A 17,594-nucleotide genomic window follows, 5' to 3' on the forward strand; every position below is an offset into this window, starting at 1 on the left:
TGTCAACTCGGCAGCATACCTTCAAACTTATTCAGGTATTTTTTCTGCTTATACAAGAACAAAAACATTCAGTAAAGTTCGTGATGTCAACTAAAACTTGACTCGGGCAAGTCGTCCATCTTTCTACCTCTTTCAATGAGGATAGCATCGGAAAAGTTAAAGAAACAGTGCTCGAAAATCGTCGTGTTGGTACCTGAGAGTTAGTAGAAGATCGGAACACCTCTTATAGGTCGACTCCATCATTTTGTTTGGTGTTTTAGGTATGTACCTTTCAATGATACACTCGTACCAAAAAGTCGGTTTTTTGCGAAAAACGCCGTCGAATAGAGGTCGCAAAAGAGATGCTTGGCAAAACAGCTGAGTACCCAAAATTTATCAAACGCATTATTAAAAGGGGAAATGTGAGTTTTTGAATATGACGTCGAAACTGTCCAACAATCTAACCAATGGCACCCCAAAAATGAGCCGGAACTGACAGAAAAACCAAAATTTTGTTGAAGATGCTGTAGATCATCACAGCCGAGGCTTATAAATGTAAGTTATTTTGAAAAATATTTGTTAAAATACGAATTGTTGTATTGGCCAAAAAGGTCTAGATTGAAGATGATAATAAATAAAACCATCAAAATACGTTCATATTGTTAGGTTTCTTTGGATCGATTGTTAGAAAATCCAGGACAAATTGAGAGTTAAGTAGATGTCCATTCTCCGTTGCCACATCGACTAACCATAGAAGGACTAAGCGTTCACAGGGCTCTGTTAGGTCAGATTGGTCTGTTATTGGATCGATTGTGTATAGAAAATGTGTTCCGGCTTACAACTTAAGCTACGAACTGTTGCTTATTCGCCATATTCGTTAGATTTGACCGCTGGCGACGTCTGTAAGTTAGTGCTAGTTAGAGTATATTTATAGTTTTGGTTGGGTATGGTGAATTTTATATCGCTGAGTGTAGGCAAGATTTCTTCATCTATATGTACATATGTAGCTGTTGCTATCCACAAATTAAAAGCAGAAAATCGTCAAAAACACACAAAACTAACGGGAACAAAATAAGCAATCCCACATATGTATGTATTCATAGTTAGTGTGAAATTTTTATCTAAAAATATAAACTCATACACACATGTACTCACTGTGTATTTAAATTCTTCTTAAATGTCCAACGCAGTGCGCGATAATTTAGAGAGCTCCTTATTTTATCACTATCGCGCTGAACATGAGTGTGTATGTACTTAACTCAACTTCCGATTACCGAGCTGATTGTATATTAATGACCATAGAACGCTGGTGTGCTGATCCTCTGCCTACAGTATGAGCGCGGAAGTTGCCGTGAACTGTTCGCACGCTTAACGGTAGACCGGGAAATTTCACTAATAAAAATATTAATATCGTGTTAAAATTATATATATGTATGTAATACCTAAAATGCAAAACAACGTATCAACAAAAAAAATTGAGAATCGTTTTCAGATATAATAACCAATATATAACCATTTTATAACCAAAACTCAAATTTTGTTTCAATATGAGTGTACGATAACCAATATATAACCATTTTATAACCAAAACTCAAATTTTGTTTCAATATTGGTGGTTTCGACTATATTTTTTTCCTTCGCCTGTAAACTTATGAAACGTGATGTTACGTTATTTTGCATTTTAGGTGACGATACATAAGTACTATATATGTTACATATATATTTATATGATTTGATCGAATGTGTTCAAGTTGTGTCCAGATACCAGAAACCCACAAGTAAAGTATTTAATGCCAATGAAAATCTTACAAGTGTAAATATCAAAATTTTATAACTGTGAAAAATAAATATCGGTGAAATTTGAAATTTGAAACTTTCAACTTGTATATTTTTGAGAGCATAATGAAGAGATCGCGCCACAAACTAGAGAGCCTTGTCTAATTCGTAGTTTCTTGATATTTCATGCGATGGTTTTCAAGTCATCGTCTCAAATTTCTATGATATATTTTTTTTTTTGAATGAAGTGAAAGTGAAAATCGTCTATTGGTAAAGTATTATTTCCTGTTTTCGAAAATTTCGTCATAACTTAACAACACATATGATAAAGGCCACTCGAGCCAGTCACGTCATAAAATACAGCGATAATTGTGAATTGGTGTTGAGTGACTGTAAATAATTTTCATAAAGAACCGCCAGTTTTGCCTTCCAACTTTCTGCAAGTAATTTTCAAATCAAACCATATAAAGAAGTCCGATTGTATAACACACAAATTTATGCTCATTGACTTCTAAGAAAGAACAACGTATAAAGATACAGGGTGGCATGCGGAGCAATCTTTCAGAAATAAAGAAGAATTCAGACTTCATCACAATTGTATTCGTGGAGAGACATATAGAGCAAGTATCCGAAAATATTCACACTTTTCGAAGAAGCATTACACAAAAAAAGGGTTTAGTAGAGTTTTCGGTCATGCAACGATGCTTCGAGGGTCTACTGTGAAGCCATTGTTTCACTGGTGCGGCAAATTTGTTTACTGACGTAGTTAAAGATAACGCAGTGGCCACGATTATGGTGTTGTTAAAGAGCTAATGTGATACAGTTCTGGAGAACTCAAAGAAACACCTACCTTATCTACTCAACAAATTCAATAGAAGTCAAATTGTGCACTTTTATAAAATCTTTTTAGCAGAGTCACTATACGTAAGGAGTTTCGGTTATAAGCCAAAATAGGTTTTTCAATAAAAGGCGGTTGGTTTTGGACTAGGTGAATGGTGATATGATGCATTTTTTTGTGCGACCGTTTTGTACCATCTGGTCAAATTTAACTCGGATTCCTTAACTTAAATTACCGAAATTCACAAAAGCCTTTGAGTTATTGAAGTTTTCATCAAAACAAAATTTTACAAAAAAATGTAAAATATAGAAATAAACACAGTTTTATTATTTACTTCGCATAAAGTGTTTTGTTTTGCTTCCCAATACACTTGTGTCAACGTTTTTTCCAATGCTCAAAACAGTTATAAAGTCAATATCCGGAAAAGCCTTCAATGCGCGTAGCTATTTACATTTCCCCGGAGCGTTCGTGCTAAGTAGCCAGAAGTCACATGGACCTAAGTTATACAAAAAAGATGGTAGCGGCACAATATTGGTTGAAATTTGGCGAAAACTCACGAAGAATCAATGCAGTATGCGATAGTGCATTATCGAGGTGAAAAAACCTAGAGTTGTCGGCCCTAAAATCCGGCCTCTTTTCACGAATAGCTCAGCCGTGCTAGCAAATGACGCATTACAATCAAATAGTATTCCTTGTTGACAGTTTGGCCGAACGGAAGGAATTCGGATTGCACTACACCTCGATATTCGAAGAAAACTGTCAGTATAACCTTGAGTTTTGACCTACTTTGACGTGGTTTTTTCGGGTACGGCTCACCATAGATCCAAGACTCTTCGCCAGTAAAAATATGTTTCATGGCATTCTAGTAGTAAAGCATTTTTTCACAGACGTTATCTCGACGCTGTTTTTCGAAAAAATTTAATTTTTTGCTACCAATCGTGATTTCATCCTTTTTAGCCCCTAATGATCTGTCAAAGTGGTTTTCACTGATCCTTCCGATATTCCAACGATGCCAGTACGTTCTCTGACTGTTAATCGTCGATTCTTAAGCACCAATTCAGTTATTTTATTGACGTGTTGATCATCAGTTGATGTTGTTAGCCGTCCTGGACGTTGTTCGTCGTTAACGAGTTCTACTTGTAGACCCTCTTTGAATAATTTGTACCAATCAAAAGCACTGGCTCGCCGCAAACAATTATCATCGAAGACCTTTCCAACATGCTGCACTTTTCGACACCAGAAACTTGATTCCACACACAAAATTTAATGGAACTTCTTTATTGAATAATCTCACTCATCGTAAAAATCGCCGATTGTACTTTATGTACTTCAGAAAGACAATCGTACTATACTAAACACATTTGTCACTGACACTCACACCCACTTATAAAAAATTTTTTGACGAATGGATTTTCATAGGAAATGTAAATTTAAAAGTCTTACTACTTTTTGCCCACAGTAGTGTATTGAAATTTTTGGCTCAACATATATTTTTTGCTTGTTGGTTTCGGTGAAAAGACATTCAATCTGTTTAGTGCTTTGTGGTGTTCACCGGTTCTATTAATACTCGTAATTATAAAGGAATTTAAAATTGCAAATAATTGCTTTACATCATTTTTGGATGATAGTTGAAAAATTTCTTCTTCAGAATCCTCATCGTTTTCCATGGTGCTAGAAGTCATATTAGTTAGGCCTGAAATATTCGGTTCTACAATATCATGTGTTATAAGTCCGACTGAGCAAATCTCAGCCTCTACTTCAATATAATCTGTAATAACTATTAATGTTTGAAGAGATAAATAGATTCGAGTTAAGAAAGTTTGAGTTATGGAAGAAAGTGTGTATGTAATTTGGCTTCTAAATTTTGGTGCCAATTTAATAGTTGGAGTTTAGAGAACTTAGAGTTATTGAAGTTCGAATTATGGAAGTTCAACTGTATTATTATTTCAATTCAAATCTATATTATAGCCTTCAAAATAGGGTGCTGAGCCAATAAAAGCTTGCCAAGGCTTAATCCAATTTTCTATATACTTGTTAAAAGCCGCGGCCAGAAGGAAAAGGCCGTCAGTGTCTTCAGCCAATTTTTTATTTAGATTAGATTAGATTAGTTAGATTTTTGGACAGTTTCCACATCATATTCATAAACCTAGGTCTCGTCAGCAGTAATGATGCCTTTGATGAGTGTAAGGTCCTCAGCTGCGAAGTCGTTTCTGACACGCTTCACACCCGACATATTAACCTATTAACCAAAATGGTACGGCTCCGTTCCGTACTGTGGTGAGAACATCATAAAATTTCTACCTTCACAGGATGCTTTGTGCCCCTCCATGATAGTTGTCTGATTTCACCTTATTGTCAAGCTCAAACCTGTCAAACCTTCGAGACGAGTAAGGTTGCGGCCTACCTGCTGACTATTCCGTAATAAAATCAACTGAAATGATGAGATTTTTCAAGTCTTCGATGCTCTGTTCCATTACTAAGCGATTTATTCTATTTTATTTTCTAAAAAGTCAAAATGTTAAGAACAAAATGTGAAAACTTGTACATGAACTCGTATTTAGTCTTCATACCAGAAAAGTTATAAATATCTAATTCAGTTATCGTCATTTGTATTGCAGAGAGAGCTATTCTTGTATATGTATGTAGATATGTACACTTATGGTACTTGTGATAGCTAGAGAGCAACATTGTTAATCACGCTTTAAAAGATTAACTGTTATTGTAGCTTATAATATGTATGGTTAGCAGTATTCTCTTTTAAATGATTAGTAAACGAACATTCAACGCGGTTAATAATTTTTTCTGCGAATTCAGTGGTAAATTAAATTATTATCGCTTTATTTAAGTACCAGAATTGTACACTCTTATCCAACATAACTAAGATTTGGTAAGCCTATTTTACGAGCTATCGCCGACATTGGGATTATACGTTAAGCTTTAAGAAATTAAAAAAAAATTAAGTAATACCTACTATTTGTTCTTCTGACAGTGCGGAAAAGACGTTGTCTATCTTAAATAGACATTTCATATTCTTTTCCCTGCATTATTATATTAGTATTACGCAAACGAATATGTCGGAGTCTCTATAAAGTATACATATAAATGCTGAGGGAGTCGAGTTAAGTCGATTTATAGCGGGATTCGGTAACCAGTTTCTAGTCTCTATTTGAGGCATTTTGAGGTAAAGTCTCAATTTGTGACTAGTTACTATTCACTAAACAGTCTCTAGAGTTAGACTCAAAATATTGCCTCAAATTTGAGATAATCTTCAAAAAGCTAAAAAGAACTTTTTCTGTCATTTTGAATGTACTGAATAGAGATCATCATAGATATTAATCGATTGTCGTTTTTTTATATTTTGTAAGCAACTCAAACACGAAAGGGTTAAAAATAAATCAATTTTACATAAACTTCGTAAATATTATGAAACAAAGTGAACATATATTTTTATTTTTATTGATAATTATGTTTTTTGACTATGTTATAGAAATATTTATTTACATATTTATTTTCATTCAAGTATAAAAACATCTCTGAATAATGAAATTTAATAGATTTTGTGACTGTCACTTACAGAATAGCAAAATCGTCTCAAGTCTCAAAAATTGTCTCTAACTTAAAATCTCAAATTTAGACTTGATACTGTATCACAGTACAGAATCGCACGGTTAGCCAATTCCGTCTCTAACGGAACGAGACCATCTGAGACATAGCCACGGCCAACATTTGAAAGAGATAATCTTAAAAAAGTAAATGCCAAAGAAAGATTTTTCGTGTTATTTCTTAAAAAAAGTGAAGAACCTCGAAATGGGTCACCCTTTATTAAGCAAAAATATTAAGCATTTTCAAACATTTCTATATCATTAAACTTCGTCTGCAGATCTTATCTTATGTTTGACATTTTGGCACCAACATCATATATTAATATAATTAACCCATATCTTCCTTGCGTGTTTTCGCTAACTTTTCTACTTTCAAGTTAAGAAAATCTGTCACAACAGGGTATAAAAATGTGTGCATGGAAAAAAATTATTCAAAGTAATTTTCAATATTTATCAGCGGCAATGACCGCCACCTAATGTTGCATTACATTGTACCGTTATAGGAAATAATAGGTACATATTTTTGTGACAGCGCCCATGCTCACTCGTTGATAAACTGCACACGAGCGAATGTTACTTATCTTTCGTTTAATTGCCAACAGTAGCTCGAAGCAGTAAATAAAAACTTATATTAATTTCATTGCTCAATACCATGCAAGCAAGAGTTGAGTTTTATTATGAATCCACGACTTACGATACACTGCGAAACAGCATGGTATGTATGAGCGACGAACTAATTGCAAACTAGTTACATGTGAGGAAAAGAAAATCAGTTAAATTTATTAATTTTTTAATGAAAATTTGTATTTTATTTTATTAAATACTAGCTGACCCCGCAGCCGTTGTCCTGCGTGAAATTATGTGTTTTGAAATGAAAAAAAAGTTGAAATTATATTCTGTCGAAAATGATTTATTTTCGATTTTTCTACATTTTTTTTTAATGTAGCGTAGCTTAATAAACAATTTTTTGATTTCTGTTCTGGTGCGTAAATATACAGAGAATATGGGTTTCCAACTCGTCAACACGCCACATATATCTGGCCGTGTGAAAAACATAGCATTTCCCGATTTCCTTGTGTCCTGTTGATTGTCAACGCAAAGGCTATTTTCCCTGGAAATTGAATACGTTTGAACTGAAATGGCTGTCCCTTGTATTCGATAACTGCATCATAATCAGTCGGGTTCCATTACACAGTTTCGGCGCATGAAGATTGTGAAATATAATAATGACAGATCCAACTTTAAGACGCAAATAATGCTGGGGCATACCAAGCCTCTCCAAAGAATTTGGAAATTCCACTCGATAATTTACGGTTTCGTCTTCCTTGTCAAGACGATCGATCGATTAATATGAGCGCAAACCTCCCAGAATTTGACTTTGAATCTTCCAGTTTAAGTCATTAACATCGGTAATTTTGTCTGCTAAAATTGCTCGTGCACTCAAGCTATCGCAGTTACGATAATTTGGCCAATGTTCGGATAAACATTCGTGATGAGTACATCTTCCGTTGAAGTGAATTGACAAAAGGGTGGTGAAATTGATATCAAACCACTGGTAAAGTATCAACCGAAATTTGCCCATTTCCAATTCTTAGCGAATACAATGTAAAATGTCATCGGCAGTGTCATTTTTTCGTATCCCATAATTAACGCGAATTTGAAGGCTGATATGTCGAAATGATCTTCGCGAAAAGTATGCGAACTTCAGTGGCATGCGAAGTAACTATCGCATTGTCCTTCATCTGTTTCCAGTGATTATCATGTTCCAGCAAATTCAACTGCTGGCATGCTTCTCAAAAAGTTGCACACACTGTACCATTCACAATACGCGATGACTTAAATGAAGTTGAACCGCGAGACGCAGAACAGTCGGAAAACTTTCATGAATTGTAAAAGTAAATATCCTATAAAGCGCTTTATTGCAGTTCACATATCGACCCATTTGATACTGCTGATCTCATATCGTTCAAGGCCAATAACCGCTATGTTGCTTTCTTTGGTGACGTACTTGCAAGCGTATTTGATCGATTTCACCAATCTGCAATATTGACATGAGTTTTGAATGTGAATTAGACAAAAGGGGCGAATATGGTACGACCCATGTGTTGTCAACTTCGATGTGTTGTTAACGTCGATATTTACGCCTCTAAATGCTAAATATTCTGCCATTGTCGTCTGGTGAATATCCATCATTTCCCATTTCCGTTTCCGAAAGAAAAGCACATGAGTAGTGTTTCGTGCATTTATTGTCAGACATACAAACCAAAGTGGGATTGTAAGGTTCGCAAGGTCCATGAACCATATTGGTTTTCACCACTTCGTATAATTCTGGTTCTATCTCTGAATCAGGAATATCCGCTGAAATGATTTCATCAATTTGATCTGGTGTAATCACCATCCGCATCCAAAGAAGAATGTGTGCGTGCGGCAAACTCTTTTCTGCTACTGAACAGAATACATTCAGCATCTAACAGCACCATATATACCATAGGTTGCTTCAAGATAAAAATCATCAAACATTGCAGCTATTGTTTAAAAAGTCGTGCTGTGATATCGTTACGATCGCTAGCTGATTGACCGCGATCAATAATTCCGCACGTATGTATGTCATCGCATTTTGGGAATACTTCTTGCCTTTCCTTGGGCTGCCATACGTTGAGGGCAAAAATAACGCCGACCAATATTAGCGCGACTTCTTCGTGGCTTCGTAACAAATTTCAATCTGTAATTGATCACATCGTCTCAAACATACATAAAGTTTTCACTGAATAATTTTCAATAATTTTTCCTTTGGATAGCCGGAATAAAAAAGCAAGCGACCGCAATTGAACGATTCAAATAATTTACAAATCAAAATATTGAAAAACAAAACAAACAAAAATTGAAAAAAATGTGTATGGAAAATGTTACTTTGTGGAATTGTCCAATTTTCCGACTTCTCCTCATGAAAAGTATAAGGTATTTTGTTTCTAAACCTTTCCCGATCCACAACAAACAACTTTTAAAAATTTCATTAAGATTGGTTCAACCGTTCTCTTAGTGTTACTAACAAACAAACATTCATTTTTATATGTATGTACATATATGTATGTATGTATAACGTTTGTATGGGGAAAAGAAAAAGGCTGTTTTTAGGGGTTTTCCGGAAATTATTCGAATTTTTCTCGCCGTAAAAACCATCTTTGAACTTCAACAAACATTTAAGAAAAAGAATTGGCCAAATTGGTCCAGGCGTTATTGAGTTATGCGCGTACATACATTTTTGGTATTCATTTTTATTTATATAGATTGTTAAGTTTTTAATTGCCAAATTTCTTTTATAGGGTCTTTAATGTTTGCTTTTGGGTGTTATAAACGAACTTTCTATACCCTGTTCAGGGTATACAATTTTGTTTGCAATGCTTTAGACCATTTTGAAACGAATATTCTTAAATATTCACTTTTAAGTTGCGGTCTTTAACATAATTTTATTAACAGAATAAATTTCAGATTTATGGCAACACTATAATACTGTTTCCATATTGTAACTAAATTGTTTCCCCCAAAATAAAAAATTCTTTATATAATTTTATACCTCCCGGTATTTAATAAGTTTGTAAGCTCGCAACGCTCTTCAATTATATTTGAAAACTTAGATTTTATTACAGGGTCCGGCACTCAAAGTGTGATCAACTTCAGGCCGTTCGCGCAGCTGACGCACTGGAATCAGCTGTTTATAAATTTGCTGAATGACACTTCGGAGTATTGTTTACAAGTGTACAAAAGCGTTTTGCCAAAAGAGAACGCAAAAAAAGTGATCAGCGATGGAATTCAAACGTATTAGTGTGATTGCTTTATATTTAGCTGGAAAATCACAGCCAGCAATTGTTAGTGAGCTCAAACACCTTAATGTGAATAAAGTTTTTGTTTATCGCACCATCACTCGTTACAATGATACTGGTAGCATCGCAAAACGCCATGGAGGTGGTAATCAAAAGACTGCAACGTCACGTGAGATGGTTCGGAAAGTGAAGAAGCGACTTGAGCGAAATCCACGACGAAGTGCCAATCAAATGGTTAAAGAACTGAAAATATCAGCCCGCAGAATCCGACGCATATTGAAAATGAGCTCAAGGTCAAGCCTTACAAGTCCCAAAAGGCCCATGATCTCACACCAAAGCAGCAACAAGTAAGACAGTTGCTTCGCTTGGCCGAAAGCGGTCAAATTCCGAACATTGTGTTTTCTGACGAAAAAATTTTTCCAATTGAGCAATTCGTAAACTCTCAAAACGATAGGGTTTACTTGACCGACCGTTCATACGAGAATCTAAGTCATCGTAATAAATAAAAATAATTTTCCAAACGGGATTTTTTGGCTTTCTTAATTGGTTACACTTCGAGTGATGGATCCTGTAGTTCTGCTTTCTTTAGAATGGGTAAGGCAGCGAAGCAATTGGGTTTGGTGGTGAACGAGGGCAGGACGAAATATCTCCTGTCATCAAACAAACAGTCGTCGGACTCCCGACTAGTCTCTGACGTCACTGTTGACATTCATAACTTAGAAGTTGTAGATAATTTCGTCTATCTTTGGATGAACACCAACAGCAACGTCAGCCTCGAAATTCAATGCAGAATATCTCTTGCCACTTTGCGAAAAGAAGAAATAACTGGCGCGTTGTTGTTAAACTCGGCTATAAGCGGTTTCTCTGCCAGTAAAGAAGAAGAAGAAGAAGGGACTGTGTTGCAAATAGTAACTAGTCACAAATTTAATAAATTATATCCTTATTATTTGACAATACATAGTTAGTTTTCATACTCTTGCAATATGTTGCAACAGAGTATAATAGTTTTTCTCACCTACGATTGTATGTATCACCTAAAACGAAGCGAGATACAAGTAAATATAGGGTTATATATATAAGTATAGTAAATGATCAGTTTAATAAGACGTTCTATCTATACATTCGTTAGTGCGAACTGTAACTTGAGTAAAAATGAAAATATCTTGATGAAAATTGGTGCACAAATTCATTCAAAAAAGTAAGGGAGAGTTCGTAAATGTGTGTAATCAGACCACTGCCAAGCCCACAAAACGTCATTCACCGCAAACAAATAAAGAGCCGTAACTAAGCACTAAAATAAGTTATAGAACTCGAATTTGGTACAGAGGATCGCAGTGGGTAGAAGCACCTGTAGGCTAAAGCTAAACAAAAGCTACAATAGCAAAATTCACTCAGGATAAATCCCTTAAGCACCCTAACCGACACGGTAAAAATTGTTGAAATTGGAAAATAACCACGTCCACTCCCCATATAACGGTACTGTTGAAAACTACTAAAAGCGCGATAAATCAATAACTAAACACGACAGAGATATACCATTTCACACCCGAGATGGTATAAAAAGGTTTTATTAGAGCTGGGGTAAAAATTGGACGATGGGTGCTGCATCACCCACTTTAAGGTGATATCACATATTTTAAAAACCGACCGATCGATTTCGACTACATTTGGTACGAAACATTCTTTTGATAATCTTATGTTGCAGTGCGAAAATGGACGAAATCGGATAATAATTCTCATATAATACAATTTTAAATTCTAACTAACAAATGGCAACTCTATGTATGCATATATAGAAAATTATTTTTTAGTATTCATTTTCTATTAGATAAATATTATATCCATAATTGAACACTTTACTCTTTAAAAAAAAAAATAATTTTTCATAAATTTCTATATTAATTATAGGTGTAATGCTCAAAAAACTAGAATAGCGGTTAAAAATTGTATAACGCTGCAAAACCACCTTCAATGCTATACATCAGCACCTATGCCAAAATGCTAAAACGTGACTTTCCCGTGCTAATACTCTCCCTGATCATCCTTTGTGGGTTCTTCGTATTTATGCAACATGCTTTTCGTGCCAGCGTTGCCATACAAGAGGGCGTCATATCAAAAGATATGAGAAACATTAATGTCGAAGAAGCCGTACCTGCTCCTGTTGAAGTTTTTTTCGGCGATGAACTTTTCGAGAAAGAATTGCAACGGCGTAAATTAATTGAACCGAAGGACAGTCGCGAAGTGAAAATATTAACCGAAGCACCACCGACATTGGGACAACGTTTGAAGAAATTACTAAAATGCAACGATCGGCAGTTGAGGTTGGAGAAGATACAATATGGAAATTATTGGCTGTTGCGCAATTATATACGTGGCACGATTAGCACATCGGTTGGTTGTGCCGACACAATTACATTGACTACGAATGGTGATTACACGTTCTTCGATAGTTTGCCATTCTTAACGGAACGGTAAGTGTAGTGGCTTGGTTATGAAGCTGGGTATACCTACCTATATGTATACTTAAAAGGTTAAACATTTGAAATCAATTACCTTTTCCTCTGTTTGGTCGATAATTTTTCTAATATATGACTCAAACATATATTTCTTTTAGGCTAAAGTCAAGTTTTCATTCTTGCTTTCATACTTTTCATGTTTTTAGTCGGACTTCTACCACATGTAAATACCAAACATTCTTTTCTCTTGGATTTAAATCAAGTTTCCATGCATATTTATGATCTATACTTTCCTCTTATGAAATGGGTTTAAGGCTAAAATATTCAGCCTTAAAGTAATACGTACTAATTTTGATCCACACCAAAGTTTAAATTTTATAGACTCACATTTTCTGAACTCTCTTATGTCCCATTCACATTCATTTGTATCCAATCCGCTCATTGGACATTGGACAGATCAGTAAAACTGCAATCCATGGCTCTTGAATATAAGAATACGCTCTTGGAGCAATCCTAGGCATTCATGGAGCATTCAACAACGTCTTTACGGAATCTATTTTGAACAGTTCCAGTCAATAGGTGTTTATCCTGCTATACAACGTTGGATCAGAAGTCTTTTGACCTCTAGACGAATAAGAGCAGAATGGAATGACGCTAGAATGTCATATCCGCTTTTATGAACATTAGTGCTGAATAAACTGCTAAAAAACTTGGCAGCCAAAGCCTCTAATATAGTTTCATATGCGTACGACATTGCCATCTTAATAACGGGTAGGTTTCAACAGACCATTAGCAGTATTATGACCACTACTCTAAATGCAGTCGAGAATTGGGCATCATAAGGTGGTCTGGGGTTGAACCCGGAGAAAACGGATCTATTGGTGTTCACAAGAAACCACAAAATTCCTCTATGGATGTTTCTTTCGATAATTGGGACACACTTCTCTTTCACAATGACCGCATCAAGTACCTGGGTAGTCTTGGACAGTAAGCTGTGGAAGCACAACAGTGAGAAAAGCTAGCAATACTTTATATGCGTGTAGGAAGATGCTCGGTACAACGTGGGGGCACTTGTGCTACTTGTGCTACACAGCTATTGTAAGATCGATTCGGCTCTACGGTGCAGTAGTATGGCAGACAGGCGTACGGAAATCCATCTACCGATAGTCAATGGAAAGTGTTCAGAGGTTCCAAGAGTCTCTTAAAATTCGCGTCAAGCGCAGACATTCTAAATGTGACTACTCCTCTTGGACTTAGCAACTGAACTCCATCTGGACCAAACTGGCCTATGCGTGGCTTATTGCCCCACCAGATTAACCTAACCTAAAGAACTTCCTACCACTGAGTTGGTTCTGAAGATCATCCACAAACTTGAACCCATATCTAAGCGATTTCCAAGATCTTGATATTAAGTGTAAGTTTTAAAAAGAACTAAATGCGAAAGGAGATAGTTTTTGTGCATCTCAAAATACTTAGCGCTCAGCTAGGAAAAGGTTAGATAATGTCCAAAAACAAACCTCTCGACCATCAACGACTTATTCTCCATGGCTGTGCGAATAAGTGAAATATTTCTTTAATTGTATTCCAAAGTAGATACACAATATTATTCAAATCTGATGCCGTAAGATCTGCCCATATTTATTATATTAAATTTTCATTTCTTTCCACAGTTGGCAAGCCCCAATCAGCTTCGCCATATTCTCGCCGGGTTATGATTTCAATGCCACACTAAGTTCCATACAATTTGTGCGTAATTGTCTGCGTGAGAGTCAATATATACGTGATTATGTCACCTTTCATATATATTTCCCACCAACGGATATGCCTGAATATGCACCATTGACCGAAAAAGAGGCGCTCTTATGGCCATATGACTGTGAGGCAGTGCCGCCTTATATGGATGTCGATCGCAATACAATGTATAAAACGGAGCACAATATGACTTATCCAATAAATGTTGGACGCAATATTGCACGTAAATCGGTCAATACATATTTTATATTTGCATCAGATATTGAATTGTATCCAATGCCGGATTTGCCGCGATTATTTCTCGAGATGGTGGAGCGGAATCGTAGTGTGTATTTGGATAATAAAGAACTGCGGTAAGCTTATTGCTAATGAATGGTACTTATTCAAAAGAAGTGCTATAAAAATACTTACTTTTTATCTCAATTTCACAGTGTCTTCACCATACCTGTTTTCGAAGTAACTAAGGATAGTCAAGTACCTGAAACCAAAACACAATTAGTTGAAATGTTACGAACACATAAAGCGATACCATTTCATTCGAAAATCTGTAAGAATTGCCATTTAGTGCCGAAACATAATGAATGGGTTAATGCCTCGGATACCAATGAGTTGTCGCTCTTTTCGGTAACAAAACGTGAAGGTAAATTCCATTATTGGGAGCCATTCTACATTAGTGATAATCAGGAACCAATATTCGATGAGCGTGTCACGTGGGAGGGACAGTCGAATAAGCGGATACAGGTGAGTTCTTCAAATATCTTTCATTGAAATTTTGTAGACAAGTTCATGTTATGAGCTTACAAATTTTCAGAGCTATAGAGTGGTAATCACGAATCATATGACTAGGAATCTAACTGTGACAAACAGGAAAACTCAGATCTACTATGTGATATGAAATTATTTAGAAGATGAGTTAGGTTTATTGAAATTGTTTTGAAAAATTAGTGTAATATTTTTTTTTATGGCAAGCTTCTTATTGTAAGACGTTTCTGGTAAAACCTATTCGAAACGTCGCGTTGAATATCCAAAGTTTTGTTTTTTATCTGTTTCGTGAAGACCAGACAATTTTTAACGGGGTTTGAAAGCAAAGATAAGGATACGATTTGAAAACCGTTCTCCCGACAGTCGGGTCTACGAAACTGCAATGGACCCGCAGGACTGTCATCTTCTGCCGCTAAAACAAAACAACAACATACGATTTTAAAACTAGAAATCTTCACACCATGTAATTTAAGAGTTCTTATGTTGTTATTTAGAGGACTAGAACGCAACATAATGTTTTGGATTTCAGGAAGAATAAAAAGTATTTCTATGAAGAAGGACATTTTTTACCGTTTTAGTTGTTGGTTTCGTCTGTGTGGGATTTAATAGCTCTGGACCAACTCTATGCTTTCTTTAAAAAACCAAACGCTACACCATAGCTTAGCTTCATCTTTGCGGGCTTTGATAGTTTTAGGTTTTAAAAACAAAAATGGGACACTATAACAAAAACTTGAGTCGTGCGGTTTTCAATTGTTCTGCACTGGGCTGCCTTTGATAATTTGAAAGATCTGAATGATGCACTCTTACTGCTCTCCGACTGTTATATATAAAGCAGGGAATTGGCATCGAAAAATTTTGGTATTAATACTATCGAAACTGTAAAGACTTATCCGAGTCTGGGCGTGAGTTCAACGCATACGTGTTTGAACTACTACTGTACTTGATAATCAAGTAGACAGCTAAAACTACAATGCTTCAAATGACAGCAAAAGGGTATGGAAGAGACACCATTGGTTATTCTCCCGAGGCACAGCATTATCGAAAAGGTAAACTTGACAAAGAAGTTTAAAGCTACCCAGTAAGTAGTAACGGAGTCCATGCGTAACCTACCAAGTGCACATCAACTGAATGTCAGTTCACATAAGAGTAGCTGGGATTGAACTGACTGATGAGCTTTCCTGCTCTGCAGTCGCTACTAGAACATTAGAACCCGAAACTTGCATTGCGATTGGTTCCCATACCATAAAAGAGGATGTGTGTGTAAGGAAAAGTATTGTCAACAACACTCAGGAATGCACCAAATAAAATTGCTAATAGGTGGTCACAAACATACTAGGTTTAAAACATAAAGAGGTGGCTAGAGTCATGTGGTGTTTCAATGAACGCTGGACAAATGTTTGATATGCCAGGGTCTATTCTGTATAAGTAGAAGTTTAACCTGCGTCAGTATCCAGAACGAAGTTGCGCAAGGGTCACTCTCGATTCTCGCAGCAACTCGAGCCCTTCGTCTGCAATGGGTGGTGGTTTGACGCCAAGTACACCATTTACTGAAAGAAAGTCGGTGAAGGTGTTAATGCCTGCCCGATGAATGGCAGTCAGTGCATGTCTGAAGTTTGTTGCGAGCCATGTCTGCTCGGCGCATTGTTTTATGGCGTGAACTTAGTTAAGGAAGAACCTCTTGACGCTCCTAGGAGGCGGTTCTGCTTCAAGTAGTTGACTGCAGGGATGATTTTTGTGAAAGCATCCCAGCAGAAACTGTTTGGAGAGGAGTTCATTATACTCCTTAACTGGGAACATATAGGCTCACTGTATAGGTGTTGGATGGGAGACAACAAGAGACATCCTGTCGTAGTCCGAAGTGCAGTGTTATGATATATTTGTAGCTTCCTCGTCTGTGTTTCACTGCATTCAGGCGACCATATTGGTGCGGCGTAGTTAAGAAATAGCGATCACATCACCTCTATAGCACCCAGTAGGATACAGGCATTTATCAGAGTGCTGGGTCTATGTGAGTCGTATACCAACGGTCGTGGTTCTCTGAAATTGTGGGCATTATTCTGTAAATTTTTTGGATCTCTCTTAAATAAGGGACCAAGAAGACTAATATGTTTCTATTAAAAGGATCATAATAACTATGGTTTTTTCACGTTATTTAATCTTGACTTCATATTTATAAACTTCGTCCAATAAACCATTTGCTATACTCAGAAATGTTTCGTAAATTTACTAAAAAATATATTTACATATTTTAAATCATTTTTTACAGGGCTACGCTATGTGCTTGCTGAAATATGACTACTTTGTGTTACATCCGGCTTTTTTGGTGCATTCACCAGGCATTAAATATTTTGACAAAAATTCGCCACGTCTCAGCTTTGTGCCAGCCACGAATAAGCTTATCAAACAAGTTATTCAGCCAGAGTATCGAATTTTATTTGGAACCAATAAGAAATGTTTCACGTGATATTAGCGGATATATGAATATATAGTTAAGTTTAACCGTTTATAATTAATAATTTAAGTTAATTTATTTAGTATTCGTTTTTGTAGTAAATCATTCTAATCTAGAAATAAGTATTTCGAAATAAAACTTTCCTAAAATATTGGA

The 17,594-nt window shown here is 36.0% G+C and overlaps 1 protein-coding gene across 6 annotated transcripts; it reads left to right on the forward strand.

Moving 5' to 3' along the window:
• Window positions 1-1,305: 1,305 nt before the first annotated feature.
• LOC126753771 (beta-1,4-glucuronyltransferase 1) lies at window positions 1,306-17,594 on the forward strand. Of its 6 annotated transcripts, none has more exons than XM_050465471.1 (5): window positions 1,306-1,353; window positions 11,925-12,487; window positions 14,143-14,577; window positions 14,656-14,965; window positions 17,253-17,594. In XM_050465471.1, the coding sequence occupies exons 2-5, from the start codon at window positions 11,988-11,990 to the stop codon at window positions 17,448-17,450; spliced, it is 1,443 nt and encodes a 480-aa protein (XP_050321428.1). In that variant the 5' UTR covers window positions 1,306-1,353; window positions 11,925-11,987; the 3' UTR covers window positions 17,451-17,594. The 6 variants fall into 6 exon arrangements, with proteins under 6 accessions (XP_050321428.1, XP_050321430.1, XP_050321427.1 ...); XM_050465473.1 differs by having other exon boundaries at window positions 1,341-1,414; XM_050465470.1 differs by having other exon boundaries at window positions 1,341-1,410.

The sequence above is a fragment of the Bactrocera neohumeralis genome, chromosome 3, assembly GCF_024586455.1.
Source record: "Bactrocera neohumeralis isolate Rockhampton chromosome 3, APGP_CSIRO_Bneo_wtdbg2-racon-allhic-juicebox.fasta_v2, whole genome shotgun sequence".
NCBI classification, from domain to species: Eukaryota; Metazoa; Arthropoda; class Insecta; order Diptera; family Tephritidae; genus Bactrocera; species Bactrocera neohumeralis.